The sequence below is a fragment of the Chenopodium quinoa genome, unplaced genomic scaffold, assembly GCF_001683475.1.
Source record: "Chenopodium quinoa cultivar QQ74 unplaced genomic scaffold, ASM168347v1, whole genome shotgun sequence".
Lineage (NCBI taxonomy): Eukaryota > Viridiplantae > Streptophyta > Magnoliopsida > Caryophyllales > Amaranthaceae > Chenopodium > Chenopodium quinoa.
The window spans coordinates 95,414-113,098 of NW_018744502.1; the positions used below are offsets into that span (position 1 = coordinate 95,414).

Consider the following 17,685-nt stretch of genomic DNA (forward strand, 5'->3'; position numbering starts at 1 on the left):
AATAAATAAGGAGTAAATTCAAGGGATTACACAAATTATTAAAGATAACTAATAATGATAATGGTGAATTAGTCATCATTATCCTTTACACCTATGTATGGATAAAAAAAAGTTTCGAATTCGGCATCAAGGTGCCAAAAGTGTTGCACTAACCTTTTTCTGAAAAAAAGGTGCCAAAAGTGTTGTTGAGCAGAAGTTATTTGAGTTGAAACTTTTCGAGAAGGGAGCACATTGTGGGTATCGACAAAGGTTTTTGATAGTGTAGCCATGAAATAAGAGGATGTATGTAGCAGCGAAAGTGAAAAAAATGGATTTATAGTTCCGATACCATGATAAATTTGTGAGAAAGAGAATGTTGGAAAGGTTATATAATATTTCCTCCGTTTCATAATGTTAGTCCCATATACTATTTTAGGCGTTTCAAAAAGATTTACCCATATTATATTGAATATATTCCATTTTTAACTTAGTTTTTATTTCTTATTTTATATATATTAAATTATGATTGGTTAAATTAAGGGGTCGTTTGGTTTGCACGGGGTAAACAGAATGGAATGAACAAAGGGAATGAAATGAAATGGAATGAAAATCCCTCAAATGTAGTATGTTGTTTGGTTGTAAAAAAATAATGGGAATCACTAGATTCACCACCACCACTGTTGATCTCTTTCATTAAAATTTTCCCCACTCTTAGGCCTCCGGTGACCCCCTGCAAGCACCCTAGCCCCCTCCCCTGCGCCGGCGACACCAACCCCGGCCTCCTTGCCGCTCCCTCTCCCTTCTCCGACTCCTACCCACCACGTAAAAAACCCTAACTCCGACGACGTATCAATCCCATTGCTCCAACGTTCAGATTCGTTGGTGGTTTGAGGGGAGGGGAATAAGGTTTCGGAAATGGTGGTTTGGGGGAGGGGAGCTGTTTCCGATGATGTGTCGTTGGTGGTTTGAGGGGAGGGGAATGAGGTTTCGGTGATGGTGGTTTGGGGGAGGGGAGGGCGAAGACGACGGTGACGAAGGTGAAGACGGTGACGATGGTGATGGTGGTTCCAGTGATGTGGGTAGGTAGGAGGGTGGTGGTATGGTGGTGTGGTGGTGGCCAAGGAATGGAATGGAAATACCTTGGGGGGTGGGGAATGAACTTGGAGGGATTTGGGGGAATGAAGGGGGTAAAGGGAATTGGAAAAGTGGCCTAACAAACAACAACAAAGGGAATGATTCCCGTCGATTCCCATTCCCTTTGTTGAATACCCCCAACCAAACGACACCTAATTGATTGTTGATTGATGACATGGCTCTAAGTAAGGAAATTCCTCCCTTGAATTATGCAATTATGGATGTTACTTTAAAAAAAAAAATCATAAATTTAAATAAGGTAAACTAATTATGAACTGTTTTTGTACTTAGCTTAGATGTTAATATTCATGTTTTCTTATTTTATGTGATTGATTACATATGAAACTATCATATAGAAACGGAGGGAGTATATAATATGATCTTATAAATATGTTGTTGAATTTGTCATAATGTCTACTTTTATAGATTAATTTTTTCATATTTTTTACTAATTTCTAATTAAAGATATTGATGGTTAAGATTGTGCCGAAAACAGAGGGAGTACATGAATAGAGCATTAAAGATCAACAAACTATGACTAGGTACAAAGGCACAAAGTGTAAATTAGTACATTAGCCAAGAGTTAGGGATATAATTTGACTACCTAATTAAAGATAAGGAGTACTTCAAGAGATTACACAAACTATGTACAGTAACTAATATGATAATTGTGATTTAGTCATCATTATACTTCACAATTATGTCTGAATCTAGCATCGATCGGTGAAAGATACTTTCTATATATGTAAGCCATGGTCAAAAGAGAAGCAGCAAAAGTGTGCCAGTGATATATAGGATAAGCAATAACCACAATCTACGCATTTGTTAAATTAGAGACAAATATGATGACAAGTGCAAGAAAAATAGAAACCGTTATTCGGGCAATAAAAAATAAATACTTTGTATTTAGTAAGTGTATAATCAATAACCACAAAGCTAAATGTATGATTATAATTTATAATTATGATATTAAGTAGTAACATTTAAAGTTAATAAGTTATAAGAAAAAAGTTCATAAGATGGCTAGCATTTGATAAGTATAACCTAATTGTCTCTTTATTAATATATTGGAGCACAATACCTTTCCATTATGAATTGAAGTCATGAAGTGACGCTGGTTGATTGTTCAAGGATTTGGCTAGTTCCCTTAGAATAAATTTCTGCACTTTTCCAGTTGAACTAATAGCCAAGTTCCCAAAAACCACAACCTTAGGTATCATTTGTATGGGTAATTTTTCACTACAATATTGAATTATTTCTCCTTCACTTGCATCAAACCCAATCTTAAGCTTAAGAAAAGCACAAGGAACCTCATCATTGTTCGAATCATGATCAACAGGCATAGCAACTACCGCGGCTTGTAGAACTTTTGGATGAGTTAGCAACACTGCTTCGATCTCCAAACTACTTATGCTTTCTCCCTTTGATACGATGGCATCAATGACACGGTCCTTAAGTTGTAGGCGACCATCTTGATGCCTAACGGCCAAGTCCCCCGTGTGGAACCACCCACCCTTGAAAACCTTTTTAGTCATAGTAGGAGCCTTAAGGTATCCCATCATCAAAGCATTTCCCTTAAACATGACTTCCCCTAATGTTTTGCCATCACAAGGTACACTTTTCATTGTATTTGGATCTTTAACATCGAACTCTTCCATCAAATGATCCATAATATTGACATTACTATTTAATGCTTTGGCACAATTATTATTCCACAATTTGTTAATCACTGGAGGTCCTAGAATCTCGGTCATTCCATACCTATGCACAACCTCAAACCCCATATTTTCGACCTTGTTTATAGTATCACATGGTGGCATAACACCGGCAACATGAGCATAAACCTTATGTGGAAGAACATATTCACTAGCATTCCTATGATTTTCCTCAACGATAGTTGATAAAATGCTAGGGTGACCAGATAAATGAGTGACCTTGTACAAAGATATAGAGTAGAGTACGTTACCATCATTCGTGTTGCTAAGAAATACATTTGTTCCACCAAGGGCAGCAATTGCCCATGTAAACCCCCATCCATTAGCTCGAAACAAATCCGCAGTCCACAAGAATACGACTTTGGATTGCTCTCTTAAATCACTTCGAAGAATTTCTCCTAACGCGTTCAAGTAGGCAGCTCTATGACTATACGCCACACCTTTAGGATGACCAGTCGAACCAGACGTGTAAGTCACTAAAATTGGATCACATTCATTATAAGGCATAATAGGTTCAAAATCATCGAATCGACCCATATCAAGAATCTCATTATAGTATAGACTATTAGGTAATGTTGATGCACAAGTAGATGAAATTGACACAAGGACTAATAGAGGGGTCTTGACTAGTTTGTCATTGAGATGATTGAGAATTTCGACAACTGGTTCGATGTTTTGATGGTCAAGAAATATACATTTGGGCATTAATTCCTCCAATATTGTGGAAAGAGTAATTATGTCCAAGCTTGGATTCAAAGTTGAAAGAACACCACCCGCCATTGCGACACCAAAGTGAAGTTCATATAGTTCTGGAGTACTTGGAACCATTGCTACAACCTATAAGACATAGAAGAGTAACAACTTATGTGATGAACTGCATTATTAACATATCTTTATATAAACACTCAATTATTTTTTTATTTTTCTAATTGATCTTCTACAAAACATAGACACTTAATAATTTTTCCATTCATTTTTATTTTTGAGCAAATTGTAGTTGAGTTATGTGGTATTAATTATCAACCCTAGATGAATAACTAAGTACTAAAATCCTAATATATCTCAATTGGACGACACACTGGGTATTGACATTGAATATGAAATTTATTTGGATATAAAAAACCTAAATAATAAATTGATATTAGGGAAAATTTGTAAAAAATAATACAACCTTTAAACGGTCCACCAAAAACAAGTCAACTTTTTGATTAAATCGAAATAATACAATCTTTTGAGGGTATCCTCTTTAAACAAGATATTTTACCTGCACCCTTAAACAGGTTAAAATTTTTTGAAAATAAATTCGTTAAACAATCTAATTAACTCTTAATTAAAACTTTAATTATGGTTAATTAATAATTAAAATAATTAAAATCTTTACAAGAAAATTTAAAAAAAAAACCACCCACCTCCACCACCAGCCACCCCTTTCCCCTTCCCCGGCGACCTGCCAACCCAGCCCCACGACGCTAGCCTCACCCGGATCCCTCTCTCCCGGCACCGGCGCTGACCCTCATCCCCCGCGTGTCGCCTCCTTCTCTACGCCATATATATTTAAAGGTCCTTCCTTATTCCACTACTTAAAAAACGACCCCTAAAGAAAAGTGATGCACTTAAATAAACGGAGTACAAGTAAAGTGTACTACTTCCACTCTTATTCTAATTGGTACATATTCTAATCGTGAAATTTTGAACTCAATGGTGGATCTAGGGCCAAAAAGGTGCATAGGGTTAGGATATCATCCTCTAACCTTCTGTAAATAAATAACAATACATCGGCCAATGACCACTATAAACTAGACATGATCAAAGGGCGGGCCGAGTCGGGTTCAAGTAAAAAATGATTTCCCAAAACATGCAAAATTAAGTCGGGTTTTTTTGAACGGGCTAAAAATAACTAAAAATTTATAAAATGCATGTCCAAGACCCGTGGAGAAATATTTCAAGGTAAAATTTTTTTGCCCAATGCCCACCCAAATTAGGTTTTGCCTAACATGATCAACTCTGCACTATATTATTATTTTCTATATGCAGTTATGCACTTATTAGACATAATAACCAATAACGTAGAATAATGACCTGCCCCTATCAATAAGTATATACATAAAGTTTCATATAGTGTGGCCGGAGTTATATACTTGGCCATGAGTTACTCGATCGGTTAGGGATTACTAAATTAGGAATTACTTGGTCAAGGGTTACTCGATCGGTCAGGGGTTACTCGATTAGTCAGGGGTTACTCAGTCACGGGCTAGTCGATCCGTCATCGGTTACTCGGTCAGCGGTTAATCGTCGGTTAGGGAATACTCGGTCGGGTTACCCGCCGGTCAGTGCTTTAGTGTGTGTAAACTGGTCATACGGTGTAGTTGGTCAGACATGCTGATGTATATATTATATGTAATAAAAAGTTTGTGTCTAAAACTATGAAATTAGTGCAAATATATTATTAATTATCAAAGTGCGTGTACCTAAATAGTTTAAAAGTCAAATAGAAATTCAATTTTTCTCAAAATCTTTAGCATCTTTTTTTTTTCTTTTTTTTTTTTTTTGAGTAAAATATCTTTTGCATCTTTGATTTCTCTACATCCTTTACTCCGTATTTCCTTGTTTATATAATATGTATTGATAGATAAGTTTTGGACGGTTCCGGCCGGAAGCAAACAAAAATAACAGACACAATTCACATTCCGCCGTGTTTTGCGTGGTTGACAATGAGGTTAGTTGACTCGTTAGGCCGAAATAATAGCCGAAATATTGGAGAAGCGAAGTGGTCTTCGATTTCAATGATTTAAACGTTGGTTTTATCTGCAACTATGGACTAGTCGTCGTGCAAAGGAAATGTGTTCACAAACAATAAAACGTACGTATTATTTCATAGTCGTACTAATTATCTTGGCTATATATGCTTGTCTGTATTATTCTGATTGAATAGCATATATCGTTTATCGTTTCAACTAGTGTGATTGTGAGCTTTCATTTTTAAGTGGATTATATATTATAAATCCAAAAAGATACGTGATATACGTGATAAAAAAAGTTAGATAGATTTAGTAGGATAAAAAACATATTTTAGAGTTTTATTTTCAGTAAAATTTGGATAGATTGGATAAAAAAGTTATTTTAAAGTTTTATTTTCAATAAAACTTTTGGTTTAGAATTTTATTTTCAATAAAATACCAATATTTATATACAAATAAAGGATCCAGAGAGGTATAAAAGGAAAAAAAAAAAGTAAATCAAAGAGACCTATTATTATATATAACCATTCCTTTTTAAAAAATTAATTATATATAACCATTCTCTTAAATCTTAACATTCAGCTTTAGAAAACCGTTCCTTTTTATTGTACATTATTACTTCTAATTTTTGTAGATTGTCAAGCGATTATTAATTCATAAAATACCCATAAACAAACAAGTATGGTTGTAAAGTAATTATTAATCAATCAGTACAAAATTCCAATAATATACGGAGTATATAGTTTAGATAAAAAGTTTTATTTTAAAATTCAATAAACAACCCGAGCCAAGTATATATTAGGATTTTTTGTAAATTACCACCCAAAAAACTGTCCACTTTTGATATAACCACCCAAAAAATAATTTATTTTAAATTACCACCCATTAAATTAAAAAAATGCTCAGATCACCACCCATTTAGAATTTCCGTCAGTGGGCCCCACTTTTTTTATTTTTTTCCTTTTTTTTTTCTGGCTTTCTCACTCTCTCTCCCCGATTTCACTCTTCTTCTTCCTACCTTCTTCCTTTCTTCTTCCCAACCACCACCCCCACCATTGCTCCCTCACCCCAATCTCCCCCACTTTCTCTCTCCTCCATTTTTGTATACTTCCTAGCCACTGCAATCTACCCCACCACCCTCAACACACCCCACCGACCACCGCCTTCAACTTCACTGCCCTCCACCTCTGCCTTCGAAACCCAAAAACAAAATCTAGAGAGAGAAAGCTCTCATAATCCCAAATAAAGGGCGAGTTTCACAGATCTGAGCATTTATTCTAAAATTTAATTAACAACTCGTGGTGAACGCACATCTGGATTTCAAAATTGGGCATAAATTGATGGTCGAATGTTGCAATTGGAGCTGAAATCGGTGTTGTCGGGGATGAAATTGAACCAATTGGTGGCTGAAATGGGTTTAATTAGCGACGAATTGGGTGAGATTGGTGAAGCGATGTTGAAGAGGTGGGGTACGGTGGTTGCGGGCTGATGTTGCTGCAATTGGCTGGGGTGGTCGTGGGTAGGGGGATTTTGTGGGTGGCTGAGGTTGAATGGGTGGTTGGGTTTATGGGTTTCGGGTGGCTGGGGTTGAACGGAATGGTGGTTGGGTTTAGAGGTGGCTGAGGTTGAACAGGGTGGTCGGGTCTTGGGGTTTCGGGTTGCCCGGAAAATTTCTATTTTCCGGCATCAACCCCGAAAGAATCAGAGCTGTGTTTAGTAAAGTGGGATGTATGAAGATGATGATTTTGTTGTTGTTGATGATAGATAGTCAGGATGAAGAAAAGGGGAATTTCTGGTAGTTTGAGGATGCCATTGGAGTGATCCTGGAGCTTTTTTTTGCTCGTGGGTGGCGTGTCAGTCGTGGGAGTGGGGGTTGGGTGGTGATGTGGTGGTGGTTATGTGGGTGTATCATTCACATCTTTCTTTTAAAAAAAAACAACATATTTGACACCATTATTCAACCTAATAAACAATCATTCACCAAATTTGGACAACACCAACACCAATTACCAGAAAAATAACATAAACACCCAATTAATTACTTCCACGAAACCTAATTGCAAAATCCCCCAAATAAATTTACCCAGGAACCCTAATTTTTAAAGTTCAGGAGTCTTACCTCAAATGCGAATTCAATTGGGTCTGAACTTCAATGGATTAATTCGTCGCACAATACCAGTTCAAATTTGGGGAATTTGGAAAAAATTAGGGGAAGAATTTGTTAATTGGAGATATATTTTTTTTTCCAAGTAATTGTAGTTGGGAAATATATAAACACGAAAAATCGAGGAGAAACCCAGTCAATTAAGTCAAACTAGCCGTTAATAGCAGTTATGTGGGCCCCTCAAACGGATTTTCAACCGGAAAATCAAAATGGGTGGTAATCTGAAAGATTAATTAATTTAATGGGTGGTTATTTAAAATAAAGTTTTTAATGGGTGGTAATTTCAAAACTGGACCTCTTTTTGGGTGGTAATTTACAAATTTTCCTATATATTATAAATCGAAAAAGATACGTGATAATTCTATTAATTTCTCCCTTATTTTTACATCACATATTATAAAAAGTTCAACAAAATTAATTTATATCATCATTTTTTTTCTTAATCTTAATACAAGTGGGATTTTTGAGAAATGTAGACATTTATCTATACGATACTATTTAAATTTCTTAAACAAAATGTCATCTTCATTACATATTACCGTCTATTTTTAAATAATACTTCGTACTGAACTAGCCTCCGACCAAAAAATCAATATAAATATCAAAATATGATACAACAGAGCACTTAATTATCACTTTAATCTCACAAATATTGCAGTAATAATAGAGTATGTTATGTCATATTATGTGCAATGACCCACCTTGATCCATTAAACTAGTTAATGTTAATGCAGAGTATTAAACCCTACATTATTTAAGAAAGTTAACATTTGTATAGTTTAGGTCAATTTTTTTTCACCTCAAAAAAGAATTTTTTTTTTTTTTCCTTCTTTTTTTTGGGACACCGAAGAAGTGATATTTTACATGCATGTAATAGACTCCTAACAACAAAACTATTTCTCACAAAAATAAAAACAATATATATATAGATTTAGGGGTCAAATGAGATTATGAGAAGGGGCTTAGAATAAGAAGGATGAGAAGGAATCCACACCATTCATATTTTATCCAATGGTTACGATTGAAATCCAACTCCACAATCAAATGTGCATATTTCTTACACAAAATGTGCATGTTTTTTTTATTCAATGTGCATATTTTTTTTTCTTAACTAGATATATGCATAAATTTTAGATTAAATATGCAAAGTTTTTAAACACAATGTGCATAATTTAATAAATAAATGTGCAAAATTAATAATAGGTGTTTGGGTCCAATTTACTTTAATTGGGTCAGTCCACAAATGACTCAAGTATAAAGCCCAAAGCAAGGTTCAACTCTCCAAACAAATGCCAAGTCAGTCAAAGGCCTAGTCAACATGGCACACCCATTTGACCTCAAAACCCATTTATCTATTGAGTAAGGTATAAAAGCCTTCATTCTCCCCTCTCTACATTCATTCAATTCATGCCTCAAGCCATTAATACTCTTGCATAGCTTTATCTCTCTAAACACTGTACTGATTTAAGCATCGGAGGGGCCTTCCTCGGCACAACCCCCGAGACCAATTTACGTGTGTTTGCTGTGCAGGAAACCCTCGTCCCAGTTATCACTTGGGCTGAGTCCAGTCTGCAGCCCACCAAAAAGGTCTAGACGAAGGACCTATTGTTTTCATCCGAAACAATTTGGCGCCGTCTGTGGGGAAGACTTTCAAAAAATAAGCAAAAAACCAACCAATCTTAGTAACATGACTAAGAGTGGAAAGAGTGCCAAGAGCACCAAAAAGAATGATCCTACTTCCTCGAAGAGAGGCCAACCGCCTTCATCATCTTCTTCGAACGCAGTCTCTTCAGAGAAAGCTGCATCCGAGAGGTCACCATCTCATCACACTCAGCGGCCATCGAGCTCTCATCGGCCGAGTCAGACCAATGTTAGGAGCCCAATGCCTAGCCTGCACTCACGATCTCACCCGACACCTCAAACGGGTCCCACTATAGAGGAGGTAGCAAAAGCCGTCGCGGTCTTCATGGACCTCATGAAGGCCCATGCAGGCAATTTTCCGCCACCTCTTAACCAATCAGTCCACGCCAACACTCCTCAGCAGCCGAGAAACCTGAGAAGGAGGACCGACCAAGAGGACGGCGGGCGAGCTCCATCTTTCACGGAGCTCGAAGAGAGATAGGAAGAGGATACTTGGAGAACTGAACGGGAAAGAAAGAGAAACCCCTAATTCTTCGTGGAATCCGAAACTCAAAGTTTCAAAAGTAGTAACACCACTTCCTCGTGGCCGGAACCTGCTCGCCGAAACGTTCACGAACGTATCGGCTCAAGGGAGGTGAGCGTGCATAGTCGCCTCACTTAACTAGAAGGGACTGCACCATACCCTACACCGTCCCAACCGAGGACAAAAACCACTTCTACCTCTCTGAGAGGGCGAAGCGAGGTCCCTTCGGTTGGGTACAAGGGGAAAGCCGTGATGGTACCCACCAGTTCACTCTTCTAGAGCTGGATTCTGGAATAACATGTGTCGACAGTGAAAATATCGGTGCACATAACATATGATGGGACTTTGGATCCGAAGGACCATATTTCCTCTTATGAGGGGCATATGTATCTGAACCCCAGGTCCGAAGCAACCTGGTGTAAATATTTCCGGACCACTTTCAAGGGTGTTGCATAGGCATGGATCACCAAGAGAGTGAAGGAAGGCTCTATAACCGGTTGGAAAGACCTTTCTTACAAGTTTATGAGTAAGTTTTCTACGGTAAACCGCCGAGAGAAGACGAATGCAAATATTGATGAGCCTGCAGCAAAGGGAGGACGAAAGCCTCTGAGATTATCCGACTCGCTTCACCAACGAGTCGTCCAGAATTACGAGTTTGGACCAAGGGCTAGCCGTTTTTGGATTGCGGAATGGACTACAGGCTGGAAAGTTCCTTGACTTCATGGTTATGCACCCTCCACAGACCTTGGAGGAACCTTTGGAAGCTTCGAATAAGTACATCTAAGCTGAAGAGTGGAACAAGACCAAGTCCCAAGCTCAAACCGGGATTGGTAAAACAAAAGGACAAACGACCGAGGGCCAGAGCCAAAAAAACGGGAAGGCGAAAGCCTCAAAACCGTACTCGGCTACTGAGCCAAAAAAAGAAAAAAAAACCCATTCGTAGGGAAATACGAATCTTACACTCCTCTTGCTCTTCCGCATGCTAAAATTTATAGCATAACGAAGGACGAGCAAAAGTGGAAGAAGGCGAGGCCACTGCCATCGTGGCACCAGTAGAAAAATAAACACGGATGGTGTGAGTTCCACGAATCTCCGGGACACCACACTGAGGACTGTATCCAGCTGAGAGATCAGATCGAGGATATGGTCCGGAAGGGCTATCGGAAAAAATACCACGCGGATCGACGCGAGGAGAAAAAGGCCGAGCAAGACTCTCGGCAGCAATTGGATTTCCCCAAGAATGAAGACAAGTTGCAAGATGAAAATAATATTGATATCCATGTCATTTCTGGGGGGACGAGCTGCCGAAACGCTCGGAAGCGCCACTTGAGGGGTTTAACCCATCAAGTCAACCATGCCTCCATCCAAGGCTCAAAGTCCTCGGCGCTGAACTTTACGTTCACAGCCGAAGACTGTCGAGGGGTGGCGTATCCTCACGATGACCCGCTGGTAATCATCGCGGGAATTGCAAACCACAACAATTGGCGAACCCTCGTCGACGGCGGTAGTGGAGTAAATAAACATCCTCTTTCAAGAGGCGTACGACCAACTGAAGTTGCAGACCAAGGACCTGACTCCAGTACCCTACCCGGTATCTGAATTCAATGAGTCTACAACATATCCAGATGGGAAGATCATCCTTCCCATCACCATCGGCAAACACCAAGCGGCTCGGAACGTCATGGTCGAATTTCTGGTCATAGATGTTCTATCAGCATACAACGTGATCATGTGGAGACCCATAATTCACGAAATTCAAGGAGTGGTCACCACGTATCATCAAATGATGATATATGTTTTAGACGAGGGCCACTCCGAAAGAATTCAGGGCAGCCAAAAGGAAGCTCGCAGATGTAACTACCTCAAGCCATCAAAACGTTGTCGCGACGACGAGGATGAGGAGGAAAAAGAAAAAGAAAGGGACTGAAGCATAAAGAAACAAAAAGGTTGAGTGATTCGGCGCAGGGTACCCCTGCCCAAGAAAAACTATTGGGGAAAGAAAAGGCTGGTTCCTCGTCTGAGCCGAAAGACTCGGAACGCCAGCCGAAGTCTTGGAAGCTCGCTAATATTGACAGCAGGCCATATCATGAAGAGTCCGGTTCAAAATCAATGGAGCTGGACCAACATACTGAATCAATTGAGTTGATCGAAGGAGACCTTGAAAAGTGTGCCAGCATCGGGCTCGGACTCAATTTGAACATCTGTGTTGAACTCATCAAACTCCTTCGGGACAAGAAAGATGTGTTCGCTTTCTTGGCAGCAGACATGCCCGGGATTGATCCGAACCTCATCTCACACAAGCTGAACGTCGACCCCAACTATCGACCCATTAAGTAAAAGAAACGAAATGACACTCTGTTAATAAGAACCGAGACATCGCAGTTGAAGTCAAAAAACTTATGGATGCAGGATTCATCGAACCCTGCCAATATCCAGAATGGTCGGCTAATGTGGTGATGGTTCAAAAGGCAAATGGCACCTGAAGAATGTGCGTTGACTTCACGGACCTAAATAGGGCTTGTCCGAAGGATTTATATCCCTTGTCGAGGATCGATTAGCTAGTCAACTCGACAAGTGACCACGCCCTGCTTAGTTTCACGGACGCATTCTCGAGGTATCACCAGATCTTCATGCACCCCGACGACCGACCGAAAACGGCATTCGTTACGAACGCCGGGTTGTACAATTACAAGATGATGCCCTTCAGATTAAAAAATGTTGGGGCAACATATCAAAGGCTGGTCGATCAGGTCTTCACCTAACAAAAGAGCCGCAACATGGAAGTTTATGTTGACGATTCAATCGTTAAGAGCAAAGAGGACAAAGACCATGTCGCGGACCTGGCTGAAACCTTCGCCACATTAAGAAATCACCAAATGAAGCTGAATCCGAAGAAGTGTGTCTTCGGCGTGAAGTCGGGAAAGTTTCTAGGCTTCATGGTCAGCAATAAGGGGATTGACGCCAATCCCGTCAAAGTTTAAGCAGCGCTCGATTTTCTCGAGCAAAAAACAAAGAGGGACGTTCAGCGTCTCACTAGGAGAATGGCCGCCCTCTCCAGGTTCATCTCCAGAGCTTCGAACAAGGGGCTTCCCTTCTTCAAAGCGCTGAAACTCCCAAAAACAAAAGAGCTCATCTGGGAAGATGAGCAAAAAGAAGCCTTCAAACAGCTTCGTGAGCACATGCCTCAACTCCCAAAAATAGCACGTCCAGCTGAAGGAGAAATGTTGTACTTGTGCGTCGTAGTCAGCCCAGCCACCATAAGTGTGGTCCTGCTGAAGGAAGAAGATAAAGTCCAAAAGCCTATCTACTACATCAGCCACACTCTGACGGACGCCAAGACTCGCTACCCCCTACTAGAAAATGTTGCTTATGCAGTAGTGCTAGCTGCTCAGAAGCCGAGGCCCGATTTCGATTGTCATCAAATAGTGGTCTTAACTGATCAGCCGCTGGAAAAAGTCCTCGGCAAGGTTGAAAAATCGAGCTCACCGAGTTCAGCATCAGCTATCAACCGAGGACAACCATCAAAGCTCAAGCTCTAGCGGATTTCTTGGCTGAATGCTCCTACCAGGAAATGCTAGACGAAGAAAAGAAAACCTGGACCGCTTTTACGGATGGATCCTCCACCGTAAATGGTTCGGGGGCAGGGGTAGTACTCACCTCTCCCGAAGGCAAGTTCTTTGAGTATGCACTAAAATTTTCATTCCGAGCTTCGAACAACGAGGCAGAGTACGAGGCAGCAATTGCTGGCCTAGAGTTGTGCATATCACTGGAGGGCCAAGCATGTCTGTTTAAAGACAGACTCTCAGCTCGTCGCAAACCAAATCCGAGGCAAATATGAGGCTAAAGATCCCTCAATGATTGCTTACCTCGCAAAGATCAAAGCAATAATTGTGAAGCTGAGAACTTTTGAAGTCGATCGAGCTGATCCCAAGGGGTCAGAACGTGCAAGACGATGCACTTTCCAAACTTCCAAATTTAACTCTAACCGATCTAAACCGATCCGTATATATGGAAGTGCGGCGAGAAAAAAGTGTGGACGAAGCACCTGAAGTTTGCTACGTCGCACACCAATCGAGCTGGATGGACCCCATCCTAGCTTACAATCTTCGGGGAGAAATTCCCGAAGATAGAAACTTAGCCTCCAAGCTGAAACGAATTAGCTCACAATTCATCGTCTTCAGAGGAGAGCTGCTGTCAGCCCCATTACTGAAATGCGTGGGACCAACACACGCCGACTACATCCTTCGGGAGATTCACCTCAGCATTTGTGGAAACCACATTGGGGGAAGAACATTAGCCCACAAAGCATTGGGGCAGGGTATTATTGGCCCACCATGATCCTATACGCTAAGAAGCTGGTCAGAAAATGAGAAAAATGTCAAAAGTTCGCACCAATCATCCATCAGCTAGCCCGAGATCTCCAGTCGATCCTGAACCCGCTTCCATTTGCTCAATGGGGGTTGGATATCTTGGGGCCATTTCCCGATGCCCCGTACCAAAAAAGATGGCTGATAATCGTCATGAATTATTTCAGCAAATGGATCGAGGCCAAAGCATCCTCGAACATCACAGAGCAAACTATCAGCAAATTCATCTGGTAGAATATTATCACTCGCTTCGGAATCCCGAAGGTCTTTGTCTTCGATCATGGGAGACAATTTGATAATTTACCGCTAAGGCGATACAGTGATCAGTTCGGCATCAAGTTGGCATATTCTGCAATATGTCATCCGCAGAGTAATGGTCAAGCCGAAGCTGCAAACAAGCAGATTCTAAACGGTTTCAAGAAGAGAGTTGAAGATCAAAAGTCCAAGTGGATAGAGCAACATCCAGGAACCCTCTGTTCACTTCAGATGACTAAAACAGAGGCTACAGGAAATTCACCTTTAGAGCTGGTGTATGGGTCCGAAGCCGTCCTTTAAGTGGAAATCGGGGCAGAAAGTCTGCGGGTAAATCTCTTCTGGACCGAAGAAAATGAGCAACTCATGAAAGAATCCCTTGATTTTCTGGATGAGGTTAGAGACTCGGACCGAGATAGAATGGTCGCATACAAGAAAAGAATCGGCAAATTCTACAACCGAAGAGTCAATGCAAGACCTCTCAAAATTGGGGATTTAGTTCTTCGGAATGTTGCAGCGGTGCAAAAAGGCCGCATTCATGGGAAACTCTTAGCCACTTGGGAGGGTCCCTACAAAATTTATGATGAGCTTCAGCCTAAAACCTACCGACTTCGACAATTGGACGGAACCGAGCTGAAAAACCACTTGAATGCTGATGTACTGAAAAAATATTAAGTGTAAGCCCATCAGGGAAGAACAGTCTATGTAAGTGCATCTTTTTAAATTAATGAAAGGCCTTTGAGCCACCATTTCTATCAATTTTACAAGTTTCTATTTTTCTGTCTTCTACATTTTGTGTGAAAAGGTTTCCCTTCGGCACTGTCCGAAGTATAGCCTAGCAGATGCGTTGTACTTTGAATTGCCGTAAAACCTGCCAAACAAGGAAGAATGATTTCACCACCGAAGTATAGCCATTTCAGGGCATAGTACTTCGGATAAATCAGTTCCTTGGGTCAAAGAGGGCGTGGACGAACCGAATCATAGCCTAAAAATTGGCATCGTGCTTCAGAGGAGTTGTATCTGAGGCATTGCCAAAATGATGGCCTTGTGTTTTGGATAGTCATTCCCTCGGATGAATTTTAAGGATCGAGAGAATATTGCTCTCGGAGTCTAAGACTTCTTAGGAACGAACTCATAGATTCTTAAAAAAAAAAGAAGAGAAAAGAAAAGAGCAGAAACTTCAAAAATTTTGTTTTTAGAAATTTTGCTAAGGCAAAGATTCGTCCGCACTAAAAAGGTTGAAGCAAGCACTTTAGAAACCTGAAGATTACAACTTCAGATTTCTGGGGGGGCAAGAAGCACTCAACTAAGTAATAATTCCAAGTCGAAACTCAACACTTAGAAAAATTTTGCAAAATTTGAGGAAAAAGCAAGAAGGCTAGGTAGAAAGAGCAAGGCAATGAGAAAGAAAAGAAAGCGGTGCATTCATAGCAAATCAAGTATGCTCGGATCTCCGAGCTACATCAAGTAAAGTGTCAGAACAAACAAAGAAACATCCTAAATCGGCAGCCGCCCACAAGCGGGAAAATTCACAACTGCCGAACTAAGTACAACTACTCAAAAACAAAGACAAGAGTTTGTACATCAAGGCAAGCTGAAGGAAAAGATTCAAAGGCAAAAACAAACGCGACAAAGTTTAAAATTAAGCACAAGTTGATCCGCAAGACTCTATAGACGACTGCCCGAGTTCCTATGCTTCAGCATTAGCAAGATCAGGCTGAGTAGTTGTCCTCGAACTCCTTAAAGCTTCAGCATCAGGAGAGTAAAAGAAAGGCTGAGCAAGAGTCCTCTTAGACTCTCTCTTCTTAGCTTCCTCCCTCTCAAGCCTCTCGGCTTCCTCTTGTTCTCGAGCTTCAGCTTCTGCTTGGCGAGCCAAGAAAGCACTCTCAGCTAGACTGGCCTTATTCTTGTGAAAATCCTACGGGTCCATGGACCAAGCCTCAGCCAAATCCTAGTTGATGGCGGGATACACATGGAAATCCAGAAGCCGAGCAACCTTAAAGCCATTTTCGAAGCCCTCTTCGTATTGCTCTTAGGTGTAAACCCAGACTTCCAACAACTTCTGAGCGGCTTCAAGTTCAGCCTGAGTCTTGGCAGCTCCCTCTCCTTGAGTTTTCAGCTGATCTTGAGCACGCTTCAGCTCATCCAGAGCCTTGGAGAATTCAACCTTTTTAGCATCCAGCTCATTCTGAAGCCGCTGAATTTCATTTTGAAGCTCAGTCTGGTTCTTCCGCGACTCCTTCTCACCAGCGTCGATCTCAATCTTTTTCTCATCCCGAATCTTCTAGATCCGAGACTCGAGGCCAGGGATATCCTCAACCTCATATCTCCTTAGTAGCTCAGTTCCCTGGTCAATCAAAGGGAAAATGTGCTACTCCAGATCTTGGAGGACGATGTCAGCGTTCCTCTGCAGCCTATTTGCCTCGGCCTTGGTTGTAGTAGCCTCTTCTTCGGCAGCTTCTGTTTTTAGCCCAGCAATGTTGGCTCGGAGTTCAACATCCTTGAGCTTGAATTTAAGCTCTTCGTTCATCTCCACAGCCAAGTAATGGTTATGATCGGCCTGCAGAGTTTGAAGATACATCAGCCGAAGTTAAAAAAAAAAGCTTAAGTAAAAATAAGTTTACCTACATCAGCAGCCTTTGATTCTCAGCAAATGGATCTGGAACCTTCACGAAGGGCTCAGATACCCCAGCTACGGCCCGAAGAGACCAAATATTCGCCTTCTCCAAATCGGATAGTCCAGACAGGTCACCGAAGAACTCAATTGCTGAGGCTCGGTGAGATTGAAGAGCGTTCCTAGCAGGATCAGGAACAACCAGCAAAGGGGCAGACTCAAACCCCGTCTCAACAAACTGAAAAGTCTTAAAGGAGTTGCCTACCGAAGTCAAAGGCATGTCGAAGTTCTTCGCATCCTAAATTTTATTCTCAGTCTCCTTCGGACCCTCAGCATTAAATTCCTTGGGCTCCTCACCCAAAGTCTACACGTCGTCATCCTCGGGATGGACAATCAGTGCGTCAGCTTCCTTCTGAACCTCATCAGCAAAAGGTTCGACCACATGCTGAGGAGATGGTGGAGGAGTTAAATTCATGGACTGAACCTCATGGGTTTCAGCTAGTTGCCTAGGAGGGGGAGTCTTTTGTTGCACCTCCTCGTCCTGAGTCTCGGGAGGAG

At 40.9% G+C, this 17,685-nt stretch overlaps 1 protein-coding gene across 1 annotated transcript in view; it reads right to left on the reverse strand.

Moving 5' to 3' along the window:
* Nucleotides 1–1,478: 1,478 nt before the first annotated feature.
* The window catches only part of LOC110697943 (probable acyl-activating enzyme 1, peroxisomal), a 30,207-nt gene continuing 14,000 nt past the window's right edge, over nucleotides 1,479–17,685 (reverse strand). The window contains exon 2 of the mRNA XM_021875347.1: nucleotides 1,479–3,665. Coding sequence (XP_021731039.1) covers nucleotides 2,202–3,665 — 1,464 coding nt within the window. The 3' untranslated portion in view covers nucleotides 1,479–2,201. The remainder of the gene's footprint in view (nucleotides 3,666–17,685) is intronic.